This window comes from Sinocyclocheilus grahami, unplaced genomic scaffold, assembly GCF_001515645.1.
Source record: "Sinocyclocheilus grahami isolate Dianchi unplaced genomic scaffold, SAMN03320097.WGS_v1.1 scaffold180.1, whole genome shotgun sequence".
Taxonomy (NCBI): Eukaryota; Metazoa; Chordata; class Actinopteri; order Cypriniformes; family Cyprinidae; genus Sinocyclocheilus; species Sinocyclocheilus grahami.
Genome location: NW_015505359.1, coordinates 494,236 through 520,135, shown reverse-complemented (window position 1 = coordinate 520,135; position 25,900 = coordinate 494,236). Strand labels below are relative to the sequence as shown.

The following is a 25,900-nucleotide window of genomic DNA, read 5'->3' as shown; positions in this document are numbered from 1 at the left end:
AGTGTGGAAATGTACTCACAAGATTCCACGTCTCCTTGCAGCTGAAGTATTTGGGGTACTGGCATGGTTAAAACCACAATGTCAAACCGCTCTGGCGTTCCTCCTTTGTGACACACTTCCCAGCCAGCGTCTTTCCGGTGAATGTGAGTGACGTGTCGGTCATAGAGCACCTCTGCTCCTGCTTGAGTGCGGAGGGGCACAGTTGGCAATGTTGCACACAGCAAAAAAGAGAAGAAAAGGAAAATGAGGGATGGAAAGAATTCCAAAGAAAGTCACAGAAAGAAAGTTCAGATTATGTATCACTGAGAAGTCAAGATTTGGTTTATAGCACATGCAAATATTTCTACATGATCTCTCATTACATTTAGTCATTTAGCAGATGCTTTTATCCAAAGTGACTTACAAATGAGGACAATGGAAGATACAAGAGCAATAATGGAAATAAACCCAATCCCACAGTTACAGTATATGAAAAATTTATCTTGTATAATGTATGAATTAGCACATCGTTTTTCACAAAAGGCTTAAGGTGACAGAACAATGTTAACAGAAATATATGAAATCAATATCAGGGCAATGGTGATAAATAGAGTGCATATACACATAATTCACTTTTCACATTCAGTTTTCCTCACTGTTTTGCTGATCTTTAAATAACTGTCATTTCGCAGTGTTGCTGCACATATTAAAGCAGTTCCATCTGACTGCTGCTTTTTGTTCTTTGTTCCAGCACATGCACAATATCAAAACATCCTTAAATGTTTCCAAAGACTCAGTCAGATTATTGACTAAGAGCTGTGATCTCTGAGTTCATAAATCAGCTTGCACGGTCTGGCCAAATTCTTCTGCGCTCTCTCTAGGAAATCAGACGTATTTCTAGAAAGGTAACATTTAGAAGGAACAACAGCTGGATGACTCAGGGTCTTGCTGACCCAAACATTTTTTATTTTCTGGCAGCACATTTCTGTCATTAAACAGCTGATGAAAAACAGCTGCTTTATGAACAGTGATAAAATCGGTTATTAAATCTGTCTTGCTTCTCTGATTGTGTAAATATATAAAAAGCATTTCTGTGTGAAATTGCCCTGATGGAAAAGGCTCCAGCGAATGTTATTTTTGCTATTTTAATACATGTTTTAAATGAAATCTAGACATTTGATATAATAAATTGCCTGGCATTTTTGATGGAAACAGGCTTAAATGTCTCTTATGAATTCTTTTGAATGGTAGTGTATATCATCAGTATGACTTAAAGCAAAAACAGAAGAAAAAAGTCTGCAATTTTAGGAAAGAAGTTAAACCTAAACTCAAATGACGTACCTGACTCTTTGAGATAGTGTTTGACGATGGAGGAGACCCCATGGGGTGTCACATAGTTCACAATTCCTTCTTCCTTCAACATCATGCCTTCAACAGGAGCAACAAGAGGTTTTAAAATGTCTTGTGCTAAGAGTTCTTCATAAAAACTAAAAATACCAAAAAGCATTAGTCACTACAAGATCCAAAAAATGATTTTCACATATTTGAAGTGAAAAAAACTTTTAACCTCATAAAATGTAATTAGAAATGATTAGAGATTAGAGAAGTAGCCCACCTGCTGTGAATACCAGCGTAGTACGGTGTCGCACTTATGTATTGAGCACCAAGATCAACCGTGCATGAAGGATCATTTGGACTTCTGCTTGTGGACATTCTCCCCCCTATAACATAAATGCAAAATATCTTTACCATCTATTCAAAATATCATTAGGTCAAATCGATGGGAAATATAAAATAGGGCTTTTTAATCATTAGAGACTAAATGAGATTTCTGAATGAAAACATTAGCATCAATGTAAATACATAAACATCGGTAATTATATTACTAATGCACAAACTTGCAAAAACTATTGTAAAATTTGTAAAATAAAATATGCATATCATAAATAAGTGGTCATATCAGATATGTTATATTCATAGCATCATAATATTATGTTTGCTTGTTTTTTTCTCCTTGAACATGCTTTTGGAAGCTGCTGATGTTTTTAAAAAAATAAAATCATATTTATGGTTGAGTTTTGGAACATTTGGAACAGTTGCTCTGACCTTTATAAAAGCCTTTCAAGTGAGCTTAAAAAAACTTCAGTATGTTCTCCTCAGAGCCACTAACACTTTGTCTATGATAAAGTTAATATGATAAAAAAAAATGTGTAGGCTTGTATTTTGGGGATTATTTTTAAACCGCTAATTATTATTATTTTTTTTTCAATATACAGGTCAAATACTTGATTGTTCTATCACATGAAACAAGAACATTTGATCTTCTGTTTACCACATTTGATGTTCTCTATGTATGTTGATCAATGTTTAAATGTAAAGAAATGCCTAATTTAAACATGTTCCTCATAAAGTGACATGACATGATTATACTGCTCAATATTGAATACTTTTACAATGTAGTTTTCAAGTATATAAAATAAATTTTTCAGTATATAAAATAAACATTCTGAGTCAAAACAAATTAAGATGCTAACCTGCACCCCGAGATTTGTCCCATACGACTATATTAGCTTTGTTTAGCAGCTCCCTCCGCAGAAGACAGGCACATAAACTGCCTGTAAGTCCAGCACCAACTATTAGAACTCGAGACATTTCTTTTTTTTTTTAGAAAAGGTAAATAATAAGCAGTTGCTTATGTAAAATAGCAAAGCGATCTTGCTTGTTCGAAGAGCTCACGCGCTTTAGCACCCTGTCCCTTTAAGAATTATGAAAGGCCGAAATGGTTGTTGTTGGCCAACCAAAACATTCCCTTGGTTTTTCAATATTTAACTATTGTGTGTGCCCAACATATCCAAACTTAATAATAATAATAATACAAAATGATAAATAAGTTTTACCTGTACATTAAAAGCAGAGTACGAACTCAAATGTAAACTCAAACTCAAATGTCATTTTTAAAATTCTTATTATTTAATAGCAGACAATTGGCTGAAGTGATCTCTGCAAAGCATAAAATATATATTTTTAGTCTCATTATCTAAAAAAACACAAATTTTAAGTAACCTAATGACGACGTCAGTTTGACAAACATTTAAATATTAATGAAGGAGACTTAAATTAGGAAGACAGCAGCTAATACATGAATGAATCATTCTTCTTCAGGAAGGGGGTCTGATTGATTAAAGGCGCTCGAGTACAGTGGTCGGGTCATATGTCATTGTCAGCTGTTAAAGCATTTTCATCGCTATCAGTGTCAGTGTGGTCAGTACTGATGCTCCACACTGTTGACTTCAGTAACGTTACGCTGCTATGGAGAGCTCAGCCGAAGTTGGGTGAGTTTTCACTAACCGAGCTCGTTTTTCTTTCGTTATTCAATGCTAGGACCATTTAATAAACACGGTTCATCAGACCATTAGTCTCTATCAGCTTAAAACGTTCATATTTTTTCACATATATTTATGTGCTGCTAGGAATTACGTAGTGGCGACTCAAAGAATTAGCAGTGAATTAATTTACAGAACGAGGAAGTGTGTGACGCTACTACGTAATTAACTTACAGTGATTTAAACGTTTTGTTTGCACCGACTGACTTTCGTTCGTTCGTTATATTTCAAAAGCTTGGCTACCTGTCATTCAAAACCATTCAGATGTGCTACGTGAACTGCTTTTGCTTTGTGAAAACGCAGGGCTGTAAAATTAAATATTTAAACCCTGCAAAAACTATAATGTGCTTAATTAAAGTAGAAACAAATTATATTGTCTATAGCCTACCTTATACAATATTTATGGTAACAGAAATATAATTTTTTTTTAATGTAAGCACTTTCCAAACACGTTTTTGCATGTTTCCCAATCAAACTGCTCTCATATAATACAGTACAGTGATGTTCAGCAATGTTTGTTTTGGCAGCTTGTTTTGTCTGAACAAATAATGGTTTTAGCTACATTGACCTTGAATTTTCATGCTATGTATCGCTTACTTTAAAGTCACGTGATACATGTTGAGCAACACTAAACAATATATTGATGGCTGCTGAAGAAAGATTAACATAGCTTTCTAACACTGTTGTAGATTAGGGTGTCTTGGGAGACCCTGTATGTTAATTCACTGTTTGTGAATGTTTGACAGAAAGATGTCAAGGCTGGTGTTGTCTCTGGTACTGCTTACATCTGGGCTGGTTCGGTGCAGGCCGCCTATTCTGGACAAGACACGACTGGACCCTGAAATAGATATGAACATTGTAAGTAGCCAGTAATTACAACTTACATGTAATAAGCTGCAAGGAGTGTTCTTCATTACTGTGCAGCAAAATTGTCAATAAGTGAAAAAACACCATAAATATTGAATAAACTCAGGTAAATTGGGTCACTTTTGCCATTCATCGCAATGACATGCCGTAAAGTCAATAAATATCATTCATATCAGCTATGTGGACAATACTGTTCATTTTGTGAAATGCAGAGTTACTGAGGTGTAATATAGTGATATATTACTCACACTCATAGGGGATAAAACACATCAGTTTTATTCAGAGACCCAAGCTAAGAAAAAATATGCAGTTTGGTGCAGATGTTATTTTTATGACCAAAAATAAGATACAGTTCTGATAATTCTGATAGCTTGTAATGTAAATCAATTACATTTTTTTTGAAGATGCTGATTTCATTTTCCAGCAGGATTTGGCACCTGCCCACACTGCCAAAAGCACCAAAAGTTGGTTTAATGAGCATGGTGTTGGTGTGCTTGACTGGCCAGCAAACTCACCAGACCTGAACCCCGTAGAGAATCTATGGGGTATTGTCAAGAGGAAGATGAGAGACACCAGACCCAACAATGCAGATGACCTGAAGGCCGCTATCAAAGCAACCTGGGCTTCCATACCACCTCAGCAGTGCCACAAACTGATCATCTCCATGCCACGCCGAATTGAGGCAGTAATTAAAGCAAAATGAGCCCCTACCAAGTATTGAGTACATGTACAGTAAATTAACATACTTTCCAGAAGGCCAACAATTCACTAAAAATGTTTTTTTTTATTGGTGTTATGAAGTATTCTAATTTGTTGAGATAGTGAATTGGTGGGTTTTTGTTAAATGTGAGCCAAAATCATCACAATTAAAAGAACCAAAGACTTAAACTACTTCAGTCTGTGTGCATTGAATTTATTTAATACACGAGTTTCACAATTTGAGTTGAATTACTGAAATAAATGAACTTTTCCACGACATTCTAATTTATTGAGATGCACCTATAAATTTATTTTATATATATCTTGCTAGCTTTATCTGCTTTAGCTGACCTCATGAATGTCATGTCATATTATTTCTGTAGTGAACTTTGCACTACATTTGTAATATTATTTCCAGTTCTCCGTTTTGTCTCGTGCTCTATAGAGAAGTGGATTCATTAGTTGACTATCTCTATAACAAAATATATTTTGCACTTTGTCCTTTGGTGAGCACTGAAGATAGCAATGTGCTGAAACGTCTGCTTGCTCTTGTCTATTTGTTTTTCATTTACGTGAACCCTGCACTTTTTGCACGATGCAATTTATAAAATAAAAAAATATATTGCTAGACCTTTTCAGCTTTTACTGGATTCAGTTTGCGGCTAGCAACCTTCTTGCTCATTTGCACTTTATCCTCCCATGATTCACTATAGCTCTTGGTAGCTGCTTGCAGAGCACATCATCATGTTATCACTTGTAAAAGTGTATATTAGTTCTTGGCCCACAGACTCTGAAAGGAAATTGAAGTGACATTGATGCACTTTCATGTGTGGTTAGATACGAAACAAGTTTTCTTGGTTTAAATAATGATAACTCATAATCATTGTTTGATAATTTGTACAGGTCAAATAACCATTTGCAGAAACGCAGATAAGACAGCGGTTTGTTGGTTTTAATACAATAACTGGGTTTTAGACGCAGAATAGAGCCTATTGAGTCCAATTTGTCACTTGGACTACTTAAAAGAATAGTTTACACAAAACTGAGAATTCTGTTATTATTAATATTTCATTAGAACATGGTAAGATCATTTACATACTCTGCACACAGTTCTTTTCCATACAACAACAGTTTGTAGTGGCAAGATCCATAAGGAAAAAAAGATAATCCATTTGTCCCATATTCCATAGTCTTCATCTGAAGCCGTACAATAGCCATACAATAATAATTCTGTGTTACAAAGAAAACATAAAAATGTACAGGATCATTCAGGATGAGTAAAAAAATTATAGAAATTTTATTTTGGGTTAAACTTTCCCTTCAAAGTCACAATGTAACCGAAGTAGCAACAGATCTTTGGATTGTGATGTATATCTTAGTGAAAAAGAATATCAGAAAAGGAAAAATGTGGAGCGGGGACTTGGGTCTATCCATTGGTTGTTGAATTGATGGAGGCAGATCTGAATGCAAGCTTGCAGTCAATTGAAAGAAACTGGCAGGGTTTAAGCAAACTGAATGATTGAAGAAGTCCGACATACAGCATCAGAGAAAAGTTTTTCTGGGAAAAAATAAAAATAATGATAATATTTCCATAGCACTCTGTGAACAGCCAGTTTCTTTGGCAATGAATGTTTGTGGCTCCTTGTGAAGGGTGTCAATGATTGTCTTGTGGACAACTGTCAGATCAGCAGTCTTCCCCATGCTTGTGTAGCCTAGTGAACCAAACTGAGAGGCCATTTTGAAGGCTCAGGAAACCTTTGCAGGTGTTTTGTGTTGATTAGCTGATTGGCATGTCACCATATTCTAATTTGTTGAGATAGTGAATTGGTGGGTTTTTGTTAAATGTGAGCCAAAATCATCACAATTAAAAGAACCAAAGACTTAAACTACTTCAGTCTGTGTGCATTGAATTTATTTAATACACGAGTTTCACAATTTGAGTTGAATTACTGAAATAAATGAACTTTTCCACGACATTCTAATTTATTGAGATGCACCTATAAATTTATTTTATATATATCTTGCTAGCTTTATCTGCTTTAGCTGACCTCATGAATGTCATGTCATATTATTTCTGTAGTGAACTTTGCACTACATTTGTAATATTATTTCCAGTTCTCCGTTTTGTCTCGTGCTCTATAGAGAAGTGGATTCATTAGTTGACTATCTCTATAACAAAATATATTTTGCACTTTGTCCTTTGGTGAGCACTGAAGATAGCAATGTGCTGAAACGTCTGCTTGCTCTTGTCTATTTGTTTTTCATTTACGTGAACCCTGCACTTTTTGCACGATGCAATTTATAAAATAAAAAAATATATTGCTAGACCTTTTCAGCTTTTACTGGATTCAGTTTGCGGCTAGCAACCTTCTTGCTCATTTGCACTTTATCCTCCCATGATTCACTATAGCTCTTGGTAGCTGCTTGCAGAGCACATCATCATGTTATCACTTGTAAAAGTGTATATTAGTTCTTGGCCCACAGACTCTGAAAGGAAATTGAAGTGACATTGATGCACTTTCATGTGTGGTTAGATACGAAACAAGTTTTCTTGGTTTAAATAATGATAACTCATAATCATTGTTTGATAATTTGTACAGGTCAAATAACCATTTGCAGAAACGCAGATAAGACAGCGGTTTGTTGGTTTTAATACAATAACTGGGTTTTAGACGCAGAATAGAGCCTATTGAGTCCAATTTGTCACTTGGACTACTTAAAAGAATAGTTTACACAAAACTGAGAATTCTGTTATTATTAATATTTCATTAGAACATGGTAAGATCATTTAAATACTCTGCACACAGTTCTTTTCCATACAACAACAGTTTGTAGTGGCAAGATCCATAAGGAAAAAAAGATAATCCATTTGTCCCATATTCCATAGTCTTCATCTGAAGCCGTACAATAGCCATACAATAATAATTCTGTGTTACAAAGAAAACATAAAAATGTACAGGATCATTCAGGATGAGTAAAAAAATTATAGAAATTTTATTTTGGGTTAAACTTTCCCTTCAAAGTCACAATGTAACCGAAGTAGCAACAGATCTTTGGATTGTGATGTATATCTTAGTGAAAAAGAATATCAGAAAAGGAAAAATGTGGAGCGGGGACTTGGTTCTATCCATTGGTTGTTGAATTGATGGAGGCAGATCTGAATGCAAGCTTGCAGTCAATTGAAAGAAACTGGCAGGGTTTAAGCAAACTGAATGATTGAAGAAGTCCCGACATACAGCATCAGAGAAAAGTTTTTCTGGGAAAAAATAAAAATAATGATAATATTTCCATGTCGACTTTAAGTGAAGTGTGTAATTTTTGCATGTAAACACCCATTAGTTGAGTCTATTTTGCTATATTGGACTGCTAAAAAAAATGTTGAAAGCAACTAATTGCTTAGTTCTCTCTGCACATTAATTTAGGATGGGCAAAAGTATTATAAATCTAAAAAAAATAAAAATGACAAGAGGATGAATACAAGAGAGAGAGAGATCCCCCAGTGCTTACCCTCCCCATAATGTGTGTTGAGCCAGCAGTGGGTTTATCCTTAAGTGGCCCAAAGTAGAATGAGCAGACCGAAGACCCAGTGGGAGTGGGAAATTGCAGAGCCTTTAATTATGCATAGGGAGATTGCATGGCAGGCCTGGAACCAACAAGCTCACACAGTTTCTTTGAAGTTTCTGATTATAATTTATCTCATATCTGGAGGAGGAGGAGGAGCAGTGTGTCACCATACAGCTTAAATAATTGTGCTCTTGAAAAGAAAAACTAAACTAAGAATTTAAGCTGAAGTGGTGTTTCCTATTTTCATTACATTTAAAAAAACTGCCACGTTGATGACATTCATTGTAGACCTTAGCAAAGAAGAAATGTAGCTATTCTTAAAAATACCTAGGCCTTATATTTCTTCTTCAAATGAATGACATTATACTGCTTTCATCACAATAGAACAATGCTTGTGCTATTTTGAAGTGTTGTATTGTCTAAAGAGAGAATACATGTGTTTGCTGTTCTATTTAATTTCCTTTATCTTATATGGAGGTGTGTTTCCATTGATTTCTCCATGCTGTCTTCTTCTCATGGACTTTGCCCATGTTCACCAATATGTTTGTCTCTTGTAGAGTGAGATCATCAGACATTGGGGCTACCCAGCTCAAGAATTTGAAGTGGTTACTGAGGATGGGTACATCCTGAGCATCAACCGAATCCCACACGGGGACAAAAACAAGGATGGACAAGGTAAAGGTTTGAGTTGGTGTGCCAGAAGGTTTGAATGAGCCCATTCATGCCTCTGTTTGGTTTGCGTTAACGTAAATTATTAAAGATGGGAGCTTTTGTCCTCACTAAAGTGACCATTTGAAAGAGGAATGTCTGTAAGATGAACTCTGAATTGCCACCATTCATGGTTCACAGTGAAACCATTACGAAACATACTGTACACTGTCTGTCACATGAACGCACTTGGTGAGATGTTCACATCTGAACTTTAACATCTTAACATCCCGTGGTTTTTAATAGTCACATAGAAATTTAAAGAGGGGAGAGAAGTGGTTTTAGATGAGTCAGTCTCGTATAGAGGAAGACCTCCTGTAACACGCTCGTATAACACAACCCACACATGATGTCTTCTTTCTGAGGGGTTTCCTCTCATGAATATCAAAATCTCATGACTTCTCCTAATGATGTGTGTTTATTAGAAGATCCTGTTTCAAAAATTTATGAAGTTAGGACTCTCAAGAAGAGCAGGACTCTCAAACCACTGACGGCTCCACAAGTGTTCATAGATATCTGGAGTATATATACAGTATCTCACAGAAGTGAGTACACCCCTCACATTTTTGTAAATATTTTATTATATCTTTTCATGTGACAACACTGAAGAAATGACACTTTGCTACAATGTAAAGTAGTGAGTGTACAGCTTGTATAACAGTGTAAATTTGCTGTCCCCTCAAAATAACTCAACACACAGCCATTAATGTCTAAACCGCTGGCCACAAAAGTGAGTACACCCCTAAGTGAAAATGTCCAAATTGGGCCCAAAGTGTCAATATTTTGTGTGGCCACCATTATTTTCCAGCACTGCCTTAACCCTCTTGGGCATGGAGTTCACCAGAGCTTCACAGGTTGCCACTGGAGTCCTCTTCCACTCCTCCATGATGACATCACGGAGCTGGTGGATGTTAGAGACCTTGAGATGCTCAATAGGGTTTAGGTCTGGAGACGTGCTTGGCCAATCCATCACCTTTACCCTCAGCTTCTTTAGCAAGGCAGAGGTCATCTTGGAGGTGTGTTTGGGGTCGTTATCATGTTGGAATACTGCCCTGCGGTATGATCTTGGCCACCATGCTGCAGCTCAGTTTTAGGGTCTTGGCAATCTTCTTATAGCCTACGCCATCTTTATGTAGAGCAACAATTCTTTTTTTCAGATCCTCAGAGAGTTCTTTGCCATGAGGTGCCATGTTGAACTTCCAGTGACCAGTATGAGTGAGTGAGAGCGATAACACCAAATTTAACGTGTTTAATTCACACCTGAGACCTTGTAACACTAATGAGTCACATGACACCGGGGAGAGAAAATGGCTAATTGGGCCCAATTTGGACATTTTCACTTAGGGGTGTACTCACTTTTGTGGCCAGTGGTTTAGACATTAATGGCTGTGTGTTGAGTTATTTTGAGGGGACTTTTGAGCAAAGTATGAAAAAAAAAGTTAAGTGTTTTTAAGCATTTTACATTTATTTCAAAATAAAAACTCAAGGCAGTAACAATTTAAACAATATATTTTATTTGTGAATTTATGTTCAGCTATTCTTTTTAACAGTTAACTTTGAACGGTTTTTGAATTTATTCAGAAAGCTTGAAAAGCTTGGTAAATATTTGTCACAGATGCAGAGATTTACTGTAAATGTCACCAAGCTGATTACTCACTAAAAACACCCACAGATCATGTTTTCATGCCATTTTAAGTCCTATTTTAATGTAACAAAGTGGTTATATCTAAGTGTGTGAGTTGTTTACTTACTTTTTTAAATTAGTCTTCCCATTAACACCATTATATTGTTCATTCAGACTGATTCGCGAATGCAGAACGTGGACAAACACAAGAGGTGGGATTTATCACATGAACCAATCACAGCCGAACATAACCAGTCATATCCAATCATATAGCGAATGCGATCATATCACCTCTTCTCATGGTGTGACTTTCCCCCATTCATTTTCTATTACACCCCAGCAAACTCACGATACGCTTTAGGGGGTCTGATAAAATTTAATGGGCTCAGGGGAGGCGTGAGAGACATGGACTCCCGCTGTAACATTACCTGCTGGTGTCGCTGTTGGGCAATTTTCTTTAGAAAAACAAGTGTTATATTATAATGTTATAGTTTGTAACATTGGAGTAGTTTTATTTTTGTACTGTGATTTTTTTTTCCTCATCCAATATCTTGAGACATTGCCTCCCTTGCCCCTGATATATACAGTATATATATAAGCCATATAATCTGTTTCTTATATGTACATTTAACTTTTCCGGCCTCTTATTGCTACCTGTCCCAACTTTTTTGGAATGTGTAGCTCTCATGAAATCCAAAATGAGCCAATATTTGGTATGACATTTCAAAATGTCTCACTTTCAACATTTGATATGTTATCTATATTCTATTGTGAATAAAATATAAGTTTATGAGATTTGTAAATTATTCTATTCCTTTTTTACTCTCAATTTGTACAGTGTCCCAACTTTTTTGGAATTGGGTTTGTAGATACATTTATCGAAGAAGATACAAATAACATTGTACATAGGACAATGGCACCTTGTGACCTCACACAGTTCTCCCAGCGTTTCTTTCACTGTTCAAAACACTTCGCAAAATCTTTTGCTGGAATCGCCATCAGTCGTAATTTTTCTGAATCTCATCGATGGTCTGAAATGGCTTCCCTTTCAAAGGTGATCTTATGTCTCTGTTTTTCATATTATATGGCTGGATACTTTCTGGACAGCCCTTGTATGAGTTCACTTAAAGTAAATCTTTAAAAAGACAAAAAATTCAGTAATATAGAACATTTTAAAAATAATAAAAATGCACAACATTTTCATATATACAGTGCAGATCAAAATTAGAGAACAACCCCCAAAAGGCCGGTCGTCGTCGTAAGACAAATGCAAGAGAGGACAGGTTATTGCGGAGAATCTCAATGGGCAATCGGTTTAACACTGCAGCTGGAATTGCTCACCAGTTCAGCGCTGAACAGGGTAAGGATCTGTCTTGGCATATAGTGTCTCAACTTTTAAGAGAATTTAGACTGAAAGCCCACTCTGCAGTGGCCAAACCTCTGATCAGAAGAAAGATTGAAAAGGCTAGACTAAACTTTGCTGAGGAACATATTGTGTGGACAGAGTAGAACTGGTCCAAAGTTCACTTTAGTGATGAAAGCAAGTTTAATTTATTTGGGAAACATTATGTTCGTCTTCAAACTTGGGAAAGACTGAACCCCGAGTGTATAAAGAAGTCCATGAAAGGTGGAGGAGGAAGTGTCATGGTTTGGGGGATGTTTTCTGCAGCAGGAGTTGGGCCTCTTATACAGCTATCACTCTTAAAAATAAAGGTGCTTCAAAAGGTTCTTCAAGCGATGCCATAGAAGAACCATTTTTGGTTCCACAAAGAACCATTCAGTCAAAGGTTCTTTAAAGAACCATCTCTTTCTTACCTTTTTGTAATCTGAAGAACCTTCTTTCGCCACAAAGAACCTTTTGTGAAACAGAAAGGTTCTTCAGATGTTAAAGGTTCTTTATGGAACCATTTAGACAAAAAGGTTCTTCTATGGCATCGTGAAGCACCTTTATTTTTAAGAGTTTACATGGCAGGGTGAATGCAAATGTTTATCAGAACCTCCTGTGGCAACATTCAGTTTCTTCCCTGCATTCACTGCCCAATCAGCCAGCAATTTTCATGCAGGACAATGCCTCCTGTCACACAGCAAAATGGGTAAAGCAGTTCCTTGAAGCTGAAAACATTGAAATAATGAAATAGCCAGCCCAGAGTCCTGATCTAAACCCAATTGAAAATCCTTGGTGACAAAGTTATGGCTAAGAAACCCACTACAATCACCAAACTATGGAAGAGACATGAATAAGAGTATGATCACACAAGAGCAGTGTGAGAGACTAGTGATGTCCTGCGGCCGCAGATGTTCTGAAGTCATTCAAAGCAAAGGACTCTACACTTCCTACTAATTTTTGACTGCTGTAACCTTCAGAAATTGTATTTGTAATCTTTCTTCGTGCTACAATCATTGCACCACAAAATAAACATATTCATAAATTATTCTCTAATTTTGATCGCCGCTGTGTGCGTTTGCATATATATATATATATATATTTATATATATAGTTTATATATACTAGACTCAGGAAGAACAACTGTGGCTTGACTAGACTCAGGAAGAACAACCGTGGCTTGACTAGACTCAGGAAGAACAACTGTGGCTTGACTAGATGCGGTTGTGTCCGCCATTTTGTGATCAGGCTCCGCAACTGCCGCCATTTTGTGAGCTTGCTCTGGTTCAGCCATCACCTCAGTCACAGACATGGTGTCAAATGTAGTCCGGGGTGCTATGCAACAGTTTGTGTGGTGCGAGAGTCAATGAAAAGGAAAGTTCATGGACCGGATTCGTGACAATATAAACTATACCTATATATATATATATATGCTTATACTATATGATTATATCCTATTTAAAACTTATTTAAAATACATTTTTAAAAACACTATTAATTAAATAACATAAGTAAATCTTATCTTTTGCCAAAATTAATCTTAAAATCAATATAAATTTTTCATATGTTACATTAAAATGTTAAAATGCTCAATTTATTTGTAGAATGTAATACATTTGATTAGTGTTTTATTTTTAATTCATTTTGAAAAAACAGTATAAAACTTAATATCTGCCATTTATTATTTTTTTTAATAGCGTGAAAATAATAAAAAGCTTATATGTATCAGCAAGTATTGTAATAGGCGTCTATATAATAAATCAATAACAGCTATGACATCATCGGCTGAAAAACAAAGGAATCTCTGTGATGATAAAGCAGGCTGAAATCGATTCAGTTCAGATGAGTGTTATTGTGTTGTTAATGCTCTCGGTCCAGTACAACAGTGCTTATGGAATCAGTATTCAGTTTGATATTTAGCGCTCCCCATATGTCATTAATGAGCAGAGAGATTTCTAAAGCTCATGCTCTCACACTAATCTCGCCAGGGACACTGAAGCGGAAAACCAATTCAACAGCCATACATCAGCTTCCACTCTCCCTCACTGTGCTAACACAATGTCTCATGTTTTTCTAAATGAGAATACATTTCCCTGACACAAATCACTCTGCTAGAGAATTTGAGGGCCTTTGAGAAACTTTGGCCTCGTGCATCTTTGCTTTTCACTCATTGTATAAGATTAAGAGCATTGTTGGCTGCGTTCTTGTGTTTGACCTTCAGAATAAAATTGGCTTATGCAAATGAAAGTGTGGAAATGTGTTCATTTATAACTGTACTTAATCAGGAAGACAGGGAATTTTGAAGACCATGCTACCAAGACAAACCCTGTGAGGCATTTTCGTTTTATAGTGATCTTAAAGCTGTGAGTGTCTGTGTGTGCTGAGAGCTGGTAAAGGGTTAATAATAAATTATGATACATGCGATAAATAAGTAAAGAGCCATCAAGCTGTTTGTTTTTACTGGATGGCTGGCGCTGAGTGGTGTGACGTTGGGTGTGATAAGAACTGAAGCTCTTGAGGTGGCACACAGGATATGCAACTCATTTCCTGCTGTCCCAGTTCTCCAAGTCACACGAAACACTGTGCTGCATGGCTCGAAGGAACACCAAGGAATGACAGTATTATTTTAGCGCCAAGTGAGGTTTCAAAAAAGACAGTCTCACTTGATAAAATACACACTCATTCTTTTCTCCAGATCTACATTAAAAATGCAATCCGTACACACAGCGACTTCAATACAACTTTTCTGTGACAAGTATATATTTAATTTTTGAGTAAGAATGCCAGGGTGATACAACTTGTACTGATTTAAAAATAACTAATTTATTACAAGTTTATTTATTATTTTATTTAGATTTAATTGTTTTTATTATTTCTTAGATAAATAGTAATATTTTAACAAAATTGCTTCACTCATAATTAAGATTTGATCAACTTTGCCTGCCAAATCATATCATGTGGTGTAACAAACAATTAGAAACAAGAAAAAAAAGGAGGATAAAAAAGAAAAACAAAGTTGGTACACTGTAAAAAGCGATCAGTTGACTTTACTTAAAAAAAAAAAAAAATTTGAGGAAACCCATTGCCTTAAAATGATTAAATAAAAGGAAATTCATGCATAATTAAAAAGAAAGAAAAAAAAAAAAGTTAAGTGAACTTGACAATTCTGAGTTACGTTAACAAATAAAAGAAAATGTGTTGTAACGGAAGAGGTCTGACGCAACAGGTTAGTATAAATCAAATAGGTTCCTGCATCCCGCACCGTAACAATTCCACCGGGGGGGCGCCCTGGAGGCTGGTACAGGGTGGAGACCCGGGAGGCCTCCAGGGCAGAGCAGGTAGTTCAGGTTGCCATGGCGGATCCTGGACCTCGGGCGGCCATGGCAGAGCAGGGGCCTCAGGCGGCCATGGCGGATCCTGGAGCTCGGGTGGCCATGAGGCCATGGCGGAGTAGGGGACCCGTGAGGCCAGGGCGGAGCTGGGGACCCGTGAGGCCAGGGCGGAGCTGGGGACCCGTGAGGCCAGGGCAGATCCTCCGTGGCCTTGACTGGCTCGGCCACGGGCATATGCCCCCCCCAAAATTTTCTTGGGGAAACCTACGGGGCTGGACTCGGGGAACAGGAGCCCTCCCTGGGCTGGACTCGGGGAACAGGGTAGCGCTTCCGTGGTGCTGGCACTGGAGGGCGCTCTGGAGGAGCAGGCACCACAAAGTGCCTTCGAGGAGCTGGGACTGGAGTGAGGTTGGGGGCTGGAGCCGACACTGAAGCGAGCTCTGGGGCTGGGGCCGGCACTGGAGCGAGTTCTGGGGCTGGGGCCGGCACATATTCATCCTCTCGGCTTGCCACACTAACTGCTGGCTGACTTGGGGAAGCCACGGACGACGGCGGACTGGCTCGGGACCGGACACTCCCCAGACACCGGAATACGCCTTCTCTCCAACACAGGCCAGTGGTGTCTGGGAGGTCCAAGGGGCGATGGGAGTTGGCCCCAAGTCAGAACAGATGGTTGAGGGTGGCATCGGCCATCGCCGTCTCTGCTGCCAGCCTGAAAAACTCCCCGGCGTACTCGTAGAAGGGGAGATCCCGGCAATCGAGGATGGAGAAAACCACGCAGCTGAGTGCATGCCGTGGGGGGCAACTCATCTGTGCCATCGGTGTTGGTCCGGTCTTCTGTAACGGAAGAGGTCTGACCAAACAGGTTAGTATAAATCAAATAGGTTTATTGGGTCACAGAGAGTACTGGGGTAGGGTTCAGAGGATGTGATGGTGAGAGAATAGTTCGAAGGATATGACGAGCGGGGTAATCCGGGTCTTTGGCTGTACAGGAGCTGGAATGCAGGCAGGAGGAGCACACACCTCAGCGATCCGGGAACTAGGAGGAACAGGAGACACTTGGAGACGAGGAGACACTAGGAGGACCACAGGAGGCAAGTAATGCAGGACGTATTCAAATGGAAGCAGTAGCAAAGTCATTGAGTCCTCTACATGTATACAAGACCGGACAGTGAGGGTGTCTGAGGTGTGTGCTTTTATGCAGGCTGGTAATGAGGTGCTTGATTGGTGACAGGTGCAGGTGCTCAGAACTCAGGTGAGAGGGATCGTTGTGATTATTGGGAGGTGACTGAGTCTGGCCAATCTGTGACAGTTGTGGTCACTTTTTATTTTAAGTTGGACTAACTTAAAATCATTAAATTGCTGTTACTTAAAAGTGTGAATCTACTTAACGTAAAACTAACAAGTTAACCTGAGTTCTGTCTACTTACTTAAATTGAGGAAAAAATTAAGTTACCACAACTTATTGTATTTGTGCAATTACAATTCACTTGAGACATTTTTTGATGTAATCTTATTTTACTGAATTCTTTCAATTTGAAGGCTAATACAATTCTCAAAAATACAAAATTGTTCAAAACAGACTGCACACAAACATATCTATGAAGAATTGTCAAGCAAGAATTGTCAAGCAAGCGAGTCAACTCACCCTTATATATATACAGGTGCATCTCAATAAATTAGAATGTCGTGGAATAGTTCATTTATTTCAGTAATTCAACTCAAATTGTGAAACTTGTGTATTAAATAGATTCTATGCACACAGACTGAAGTAGTTTAAGTCTTTGGTTCTTTTAATTGGGATGATTTTGGCTCACATTTCACAAAAACCAACCAATTCACTATCTCAACAAATTAGAATACTTCATAAGACCAATAAAAAAAACAGTTTTAGTGAATTGTTGGCCTTCTGGAAAGTATGTTAATTTACTGTACATGTACTTAATACTTGGTTGGGCCTCCTTTTGCATGAATTACTGCATCAGTGCGGCGTGGCATGGAGACAGTCAGCCTGTGGCACTGCTGAGGTGGTATGGAAGCCCAGGTTGCTTTGACAGCTGCCTTCAGGTCATCTGCATTGTTGGGTCTGGTGTCTCATCTTCCTCTTGACAATACCTCATAGATTCTCTATGGGGTTCAGGTCAGGCAAGTTTGCAGGCCAATCAAGCACAGTAACACCATGGTCATTAAACCAGCTTTTGGTGCTTTTGGCAGTGTGGGCAGGTGCCAAGTCCTGCTGGAAAATGAAATCAGCATCTCCATAAAGCTTGTCAGCAGAAGGAAGCATGAAGTGCTCTAAAATTTCCTGGTAGATGGCTGCGTTGACTGTGGACTTCAGAAAACACAGTGGACCAAAGTCCTCTTTTCAGATCAAAGTAAATTTTGCATTTCATTTGGAAATCAAGGTCCCAGAGTCTGGAGGAAGAGTGGAGAGGCACAGAAACCATGTTGCTTGAAGTCCAGTGTGAAGTTTCCACAGTCAGTGATGATTTGGGCTGCCATGTCATCTGCTGGTGTTGGTCCACTGTGTTTTGAATTGAATTGAATTGATGTAATACACTAGTTTCACAATTTGAGTTGAATTACTGAAATAAATGAACTTTTCCACGACATTCTAATTTATTGAGATGCACCTGTAGGCTACAGCAGTCGGCTTAATTAAATGGCGCAACAGGCAGCTCTCTTTTAACACAGACTTTTAAGAAGGGATGGATGCTTGCTTCAGGTGATAGGCCAGGTAAGTGAAGTTATATTATCTTGCTGTATGTCGTTTTCTGACTAAAAGCAACCAAAAAGCCATTTTAAAGTGGTTAAGCAAATAATAATAATAATTATCGGCAGGGATCCCAGACCAAAACAATTAGTGTGCCTCCTCTATTTTAAAACCCACGAGCCGCCACTGCTTTTTAGAGACCGCCGATCAATCATCCCAAAGCAATTAACGGCCGATAGTGATCAGTAGCCACCCCCTAATTCTGACTCATCCTTTTTATTGAAAAAATATATAAAATTTTAAGGCTGAAATGTTATAATTTTATTGAAAAAAATGGTCAAAACTTTATTTGAACATGTAGTACATGTCAGTAGATAACATGTTATGAATATTTTTTGTTAAAATCCGGCCATCATTTTTTAAATGTTTTTATTTCACATGCATAGTGCTGCTAATTTTTTTTCTTATCTTTTGTCATAAAACTTGGTAAAATGATTTCGAGCAGATATATATTTTTTGAATTTATCATTCTGACTCATCTTTTTTATTGAAAAATATATGTATTTTAAGGCTGAAATGTTATAGTTTTATTTTTTTTAAATGGTCAAAACTTTATTTGAAGATGTAGTACATGTCAGTAGATAAAATTTTATGAATATTTTTTGTTAGTTTAAAATCCGGCCATTTAAAAAAAAAAGTTTTTATTACAGTGCTTATGCAAACAGTAAGTGCATAACGGTGCTAATTTTATTTCTTGGCTTTTGTCATAAAACTTGGTAAAATGATTTCAGTGTGTGTATCAGTACTTTTTTAATATTTCCAGCACATTTGAACAATGCCGGATCCAGTCTGTATCCAGATCAGATGGTCACTGCAGTCACCCGGATCCAGTCCAGATGGTGGAGACAACTCTATAGCCCTGAATGTCAGCAGAGACCATGCCAACTAGATGAGCCCCAAAGACAGATCCCCAGTGAAGGCCTCATCAACTATACGGCCATTGGCACAAAACCTCAGAAAAACCATGATGAAAAACACCATGTTGGTTCGTCTGGCCAGAGAAGAACTGGCCCCCCAACTGAGCTTGCTTTCTACCAAGGTTTTTTCTCCATTGGGGACACTTAATTTTTGGGAATATTAATGACTTGATTGCAGAGACACTATATGAAGAGAAATGAACTGAGCTGGATGATGATGATGACATCACTGAATCAACGAGGAACTGACTTTAAGGCTGTCTTTGTTTACTTTTGTCCTCTTTTTAGAGCTGCTTTACTGCATAACTGAATTTTGTTTGCATTATTGACTATTTTCCTGTTTAACAATGTAAACGAGTTTCACAATTTGAGTTGCATTACTGAAATAAATGAACTTTTCCACGACATTCTAATTTTTTGAGATGCACCTGTTTATCCAGCTCAGGCTGTTTTCCCTAAATTTGTATATATACTGTTTGAATGACAGCTTGGTAAATTAGTTGGCGATCAAATATTCAATATCGCTACTCATCATAAGTACTTGCACATTATCAGCGCAGCGGCAGACGTTCAAACTAATATCACGTAATTTACGTCTCTTTGATGATTGGTTGATATCAGAAGGGAGGCTAGCCTGCAGGTACACCTGCAGACACCCATGACAGCATGTATTAATGTTAGTCTCTGATCAATGTTAGTATCAGATAACCTAACTTTTATGAGAAGGCAATAATAACATTAATAATTGATGATATTTGTAAAAAACATTTTTACATCGAATTTTTTTTCCAACATGAACAGGTTAATATATAAGGTTTGAAGCAGTGATTTCCTTTGAACTTCATTTCCCATAAACCCTATGGTGACTCATTGTGCAACTGCTCTCCTGGGATTATTCTGCAGTTATGAAAAATGTAGTCTCCAGCTCCACTATATTTCCAAAGTCTTGTTGTGTGAGTTGCAGGGTTTAAGGGGGTAGGAGGAATGGCTGGTATGAAGTCAAACAATGCTATCAGCTCAAGGTCTGTTTGTGCTACTAAGAGGACCAGCTCACATCCTGTTTCTGACAGATATTCACGATAAAGGTCCCAAAAAAGAAAGGATGGCATTATCAGTATGAAGCTAATAGCTAATAGCACATACTCCCTCTGCTGGCCAAACGTGTAATCTCTAAAAAAAAAATATATGGGTAAATTTGATTAAATTTACATCCAAGGAAAGGTTTTGTGACATTTTTTGGTCTCTTGATTCATATTTATGACAGAAGCCAAGCCTGTAGTGTTCCTCCAACATGGTCTTCTCGCAGCTGGAAGTAATTGGGTGACAAACCTGCCCAACACCAGCCTGGGTTTCCTCCTAGCTGATGCTGGATTTGACGTGTGGTTAGGCAACAGCCGTGGGAACACCTGGTCCAGAAAACACGTCAGCCTGGATCCTAAACAGAAAGAATACTGGCAGTTCAGGTACAAGAACAACATTTCTATGAACGCGATGTGTTCAGCATGTTACTCTACTCACTTTCTCAAAAAACATCAACCTTTCTACTTTTTAAGAACGTTAAGATGTTACGTTATGCTCGCCAAAGCAATTTATTTGATCAAAAATACAGCACAACAGTAATACTGTTAAATTACAATTATAATTTAAAATAACTCTTTTCTATATAAATATATTTATGAATGTAATTTTCTATGTACTTTTGTAATGTAATCTTTAGTGTCACATGATCCTTCTGAAATCATTTTAATATGCTGATTTGGTACTCTAAAATAATTTTTTATTATCAAACAATTTATAATTATCAAATCTGATATATTTTTTCAGTGTTATTCAAAGTTCAAAAGAACAGCATTTTATTTGAAATGGAAATCTTTTTCTTGTAAATCTTCCTTGTATTAAGCATTTATTTCCTCATTTCAGCTGATACTTGTGTGCAGAGCTTGAAACCTAGTCATACCTCAAATTTTAACATTACTATTTTTCATACCTTGCAAGCTTTGGTATTTCCTTCTAGAAATTCAGATCTAGTTCTTATTTTTGGAATTCTCTGTTGTGTTAATAATGTATCAGCCAGAATCCTGAACTCAAAATCAAAAAATTTTTTTTTTTAAATTAATCTATTTTTCTTTCTGTGTTGTTTGCTTTTGTGTGTGTGAGCTAGTCATGATGAACTGGCTAAGAAGGATCTTCCTGCAGTGATAAACTTCATTACAAAGACCACTGGCCAGGAGCAAATCTTTTATGTGGGCCATTCCCAGGGAACCACTATAGGTATCACCTATCCTCTGAGCATTTTAGAGTGAATCATCATTTTTATATGTGGAAATGTGACTCAGAGTTGCTATTCATCAAATCACTGGTCTACAAAATATGCTCAGAGATGTGTTGTGCATTATGCATCTCACACTGACAGAAGGCAAAACACATTATCATATGTGTTATCGTGTGGGAACATCTCACACCACACAGCAGCTACAGTACTTCACACTTTTTGCTATGCATGACATGTTATTCCGAGCCTTATATATTTTATATTATTATTATATATTTATTTTTTCTTTAAATGATGATGCATAACTTCCTATTCTTCATTCTTGCTTCTCAGCATTCATTGCTTTCTCTACGATGCCGGAGCTGGCCAGCAAAATCAAGATGTTCTTTGCTCTGGCTCCTGTCGCCACAGTGGGGTTGACCAAAAGCTCCATGAGCAAATTGTCTGTTATTCCAGAGTTTCTCATTTGGGTGAGCATTTTATTTAAAACACTGTACTGTAGCTCTGTTCCAGAAAACTAGAAAACTACCCCATTGCCTACTTAGGCAGCTGCCATTTAAGGATCTGTCCTTTAAAAGAAAGGATTTGGAACCATTATTTCCAGCATCGCCATAGCTGCTTCTCGGATATATTGTAGGAGACAGGACAAAGATCTCTCACATGATCTCTCGTGGAAAGGAGTAGGGCTGCTATGGTGGTTCACTCTGATGTTAATTTAGATTAATTATGTGCTATAGATGTGCATATCAAGTATATGCACATAAGTGCATATCTTACTGCATTACAGCATGGAGGCGCCCGTGCAATCCCTTGCATTTTTTCCTGCGGAAAGAACTTAGAATAGGTTACTCCATCATTGTTGGTCATAAGAGTAGCCTAATAGGCTACATCATTCGTAAAAAAAAACTATTTCTGTTTTTATTTATGTACACTCACAATAACACCAAAATGTTGATCTTTTGTAAAATAGAGAAAAATAAACAGGATGAGCTTTCTGCCAGTCTTCGTGAAATGGAGCGCGTCACAACAATGAACCGCCTACTTGCCTCACAAAAAATATATATCTTGAAATGTCTACTATTGTACGAACCAATAAATATATATATATATTATTATTATTTTTTTCTCTCTATTTATGTAGTCTGTATAAAAATGTGCATTTCCATTACTGTGAAGATGACGAATCCGCGTCGGCATTCGATAACTTCATCTTTGTAGTCGACACTCACTGAAAGCACTAGTTATTAATAATTATTAATAAATAATTAAAATGTCTTCTTTTCCCCGGGCACATTCATAATCATTCATTTTGCCGGTGCTTTGTGGCAAGCTTTATGTGCGCGCTTGAGCACAGCCTATATGCCTAAAGGATGATTTAGTAGGTTATTATATTAATCAATTTAATATAAACGTGCGACTAGTTGACTAGAAAAATCTTTAGTCGGGGGCATGCAGGCCTACTTGGCATAAGGAACCAATCCATTATTAAAATAAAATGCTATGACATTATGAAAAGTGCGACTGCAAATCACGTCACGCTGCGTTGCACGAGTTATGCATGCGTTATGAGCCAAATGCTTTTATTTTATTTCATTTTTAAATTAATCTATTTTTCTTTCTGTGTTGTTTGCTTTTGTGTGTGTGAGCTAGTCATGATGAACTGGCTAAGAAGGATCTTCCTGCAGTGATAAACTTCATTACAAAGACCACTGGCCAGGAGCAAATCTTTTATGTGGGCCATTCCCAGGGAACCACTATAGGTATCACCTATCCTCTGAGCATTTTAGAGTGAATCATCATTTTTATATGTGGAAATGTGACTCAGAGTTGCTATTCATCAAATCACTGGTCTACAAAATATGCTCAGAGATGTGTTGTGCATTATGCATCTCACACTGACAGAAGGCAAAACACATTATCATATGTGTTATCGTGTGGGAACATCTCACACCACACAGCAGCTACAGTACTTCACACTTTTTGCTATGCATGACATGTTATTCCGAGCCTTATATATTTTATATTTTATATTATTATTATATATTTATTTTTTCTTTAAATGATGATGCATAACTTCCTATTCTTCATTCTTGCTTCTCAGCATTCATTGCTTTCTCTACGATGCCGGAGCTGGCCAGCAAAATCAAGATGTTCTTTGCTCTGGCTCCTGTCGCCACAGTGGGGTTGACCAAAAGCTCCATGAGCAAATTGTCTGTTATTCCAGAGTTTCTCATTTGGGTGAGCATTTTATTTAAAACACTGTACTGTAGCTCTGTTCCAGAAAACTAGAAAACTACCCCATTGCCTACTTAGGCAGCTGCCATTTAAGGATCTGTCCTTTAAAAGAAAGGATTTGGAACCATTATTTCCAGCATCGCCATAGCTGCTTCTCGGATATATTGTAGGAGACAGGACAAAGATCTCTCACATGATCTCTCGTGGAAAGGAGTAGGGCTGCTATGGTGGTTCACTCTGATGTTAATTTAGATTAATTATGTGCTATAGATGTGCATATCAAGTATATGCACATAAGTGCATATCTTACTGCATTACAGCATGGAGGCGCCCGTGCAATCCCTTGCATTTTTTCCTGCGGAAAGAACTTAGAATAGGTTACTCCATCATTGTTGGTCATAAGAGTAGCCTAATAGGCTACATCATTCGTAAAAAAAAACTATTTCTGTTTTTATTTATGTACACTCACAATAACACCAAAATGTTGATCTTTTGTAAAATAGAGAAAAATAAACAGGATGAGCTTTCTGCCAGTCTTCGTGAAATGGAGCGCGTCACAACAATGAACCGCCTACTTGCCTCACAAAAAATATATATCTTGAAATGTCTACTATTGTACGAACCAATAAATATATATATATATTATTATTATTTTTTTCTCTCTATTTATGTAGTCTGTATAAAAATGTGCATTTCCATTACTGTGAAGATGACGAATCCGCGTCGGCATTCGATAACTTCATCTTTGTAGTCGACACTCACTGAAAGCACTAGTTATTAATAATTATTAATAAATAATTAAAATGTCTTCTTTTCCCCGGGCACATTCATAATCATTCATTTTGCCGGTGCTTTGTGGCAAGCTTTATGTGCGCGCTTGAGCACAGCCTATATGCCTAAAGGATGATTTAGTAGGTTATTATATTAATCAATTTAATATAAACGTGCGACTAGTTGACTAGAAAAATCTTTAGTCGGGGGCATGCAGGCCTACTTGGCATAAGGAACCAATCCATTATTAAAATAAAATGCTATGACATTATGAAAAGTGCGACTGCAAATCACGTCACGCTGCGTTGCACGAGTTATGCATGTGTTATGAGTCAAATGCTTTTATTTTATTTCATTTTTTTTGGGTGCCATGGGGGTGCTGAAGCACCTGCTAGCCCCTCCCTAGAGTCACTCATGCCTAACCTTATTAAATGTGTCATCTTTCACATCAAATTCTTCTATTGTTTCAATTGATAAATTTAGAATAATAAGAAACTGTAGAGTTGTTACTATTCAAATGAAATCAGTATCAATAAACTGCAGAGGAACCAGAAGCTGCATCTCAAGTGGCATTAGATGTATTTACACATTAGGGATGTGCATCTCATGACTGAGGCTGATACGATGCACATCTCAATGCATAGCCTACGATACATTAAAGATACATATGAAGCAGCTATCGATGTGATCAAATTCACCCCTATTACGATGCTGTGCGATCCGATTTCGATTCAATTCGATTCGATGCAATGGGGAAAAATATGATCACTTTTAATGCCTCAAGGCCTGTTTCATAAAACAAGTTAACCAAATAAGCCAGGCTTATTTCAGTTAGTCTGACTCATTGTCAAATTATTTGGTTCCATTAAGCAAATTTAACATAGATCAACTTCAGTCACTGTGGCAACTTATGCTGGGAAAGTAACCTGGTCTAAAGCAGGTTAACTATCAGACTAAGCTGAGCTCCTCTAACACTGACCAATAGGAATGCTATTAATTGAATTTTTTTTTTTTTACAGTTTCTAGCCAAGCAGAAAGGCTGTCTCTGGTTTTATGACAGCTGTACCTTTGCAGAACAGATATCAGAACAGAACATTACAATCTAAAATTGCTCTTTAAAGCATTAAAATAACTCAATTAAAAGTTAAAATCACTTAATTAAAATGAAAATAAATAATAAAGAAAATGACTTCTAAACTGAAACACACATTAACTAATTTGAGCTTAGTAATTAGTACTGAACTAGCTTACATTTGATTTACCCATTTCAATAGTCCCTTTACACTTACTGCTATCATAAAAATACACTTATATGAAGGTTTAAAATTCTACAAAAGGCACATTTAATGTCCGACAACAAATATTTTAGCAAAATGTATATTTTACTCAGAA

At 37.2% G+C, this 25,900-nt stretch overlaps 2 protein-coding genes across 3 annotated transcripts in view; one reads left to right on the top strand and one right to left on the bottom strand.

Moving 5' to 3' along the window:
* Nucleotides 1–2,762, bottom strand: part of LOC107594162 (renalase-like) — a 32,456-nt gene extending 29,694 nt beyond the window's left edge. Inside the window, exons 1-4 of one of the 2 annotated variants that reach the window (XM_016284119.1) lie at nt 2,514–2,762; nt 1,595–1,700; nt 1,321–1,466; nt 20–181 (exon numbers count right to left, since the gene is read on the bottom strand). In XM_016284119.1, the coding sequence (XP_016139605.1) occupies nt 20–181; nt 1,321–1,466; nt 1,595–1,700; nt 2,514–2,631 (532 nt within the window). In that variant the 5' untranslated portion in view covers nt 2,632–2,762. The remainder of the gene's footprint in view (nt 1–19; nt 182–1,320; nt 1,467–1,594; nt 1,701–2,513) is intronic. The other variant, XM_016284120.1, reaches the window with a different exon arrangement.
* Nucleotides 2,763–3,171: 409 nt separating this feature from the next.
* LOC107594160 (lysosomal acid lipase/cholesteryl ester hydrolase-like) overlaps nt 3,172–25,900 on the top strand; it is a 29,772-nt gene continuing 7,043 nt past the window's right edge. The window contains exons 1-6 of the mRNA XM_016284116.1: nt 3,172–3,311; nt 4,109–4,220; nt 9,050–9,167; nt 20,495–20,693; nt 21,392–21,501; nt 21,836–21,972. Of these exons, the coding sequence (XP_016139602.1) occupies nt 3,289–3,311; nt 4,109–4,220; nt 9,050–9,167; nt 20,495–20,693; nt 21,392–21,501; nt 21,836–21,972 (699 nt within the window). The 5' untranslated portion in view covers nt 3,172–3,288. The remainder of the gene's footprint in view (nt 3,312–4,108; nt 4,221–9,049; nt 9,168–20,494; nt 20,694–21,391; nt 21,502–21,835; nt 21,973–25,900) is intronic.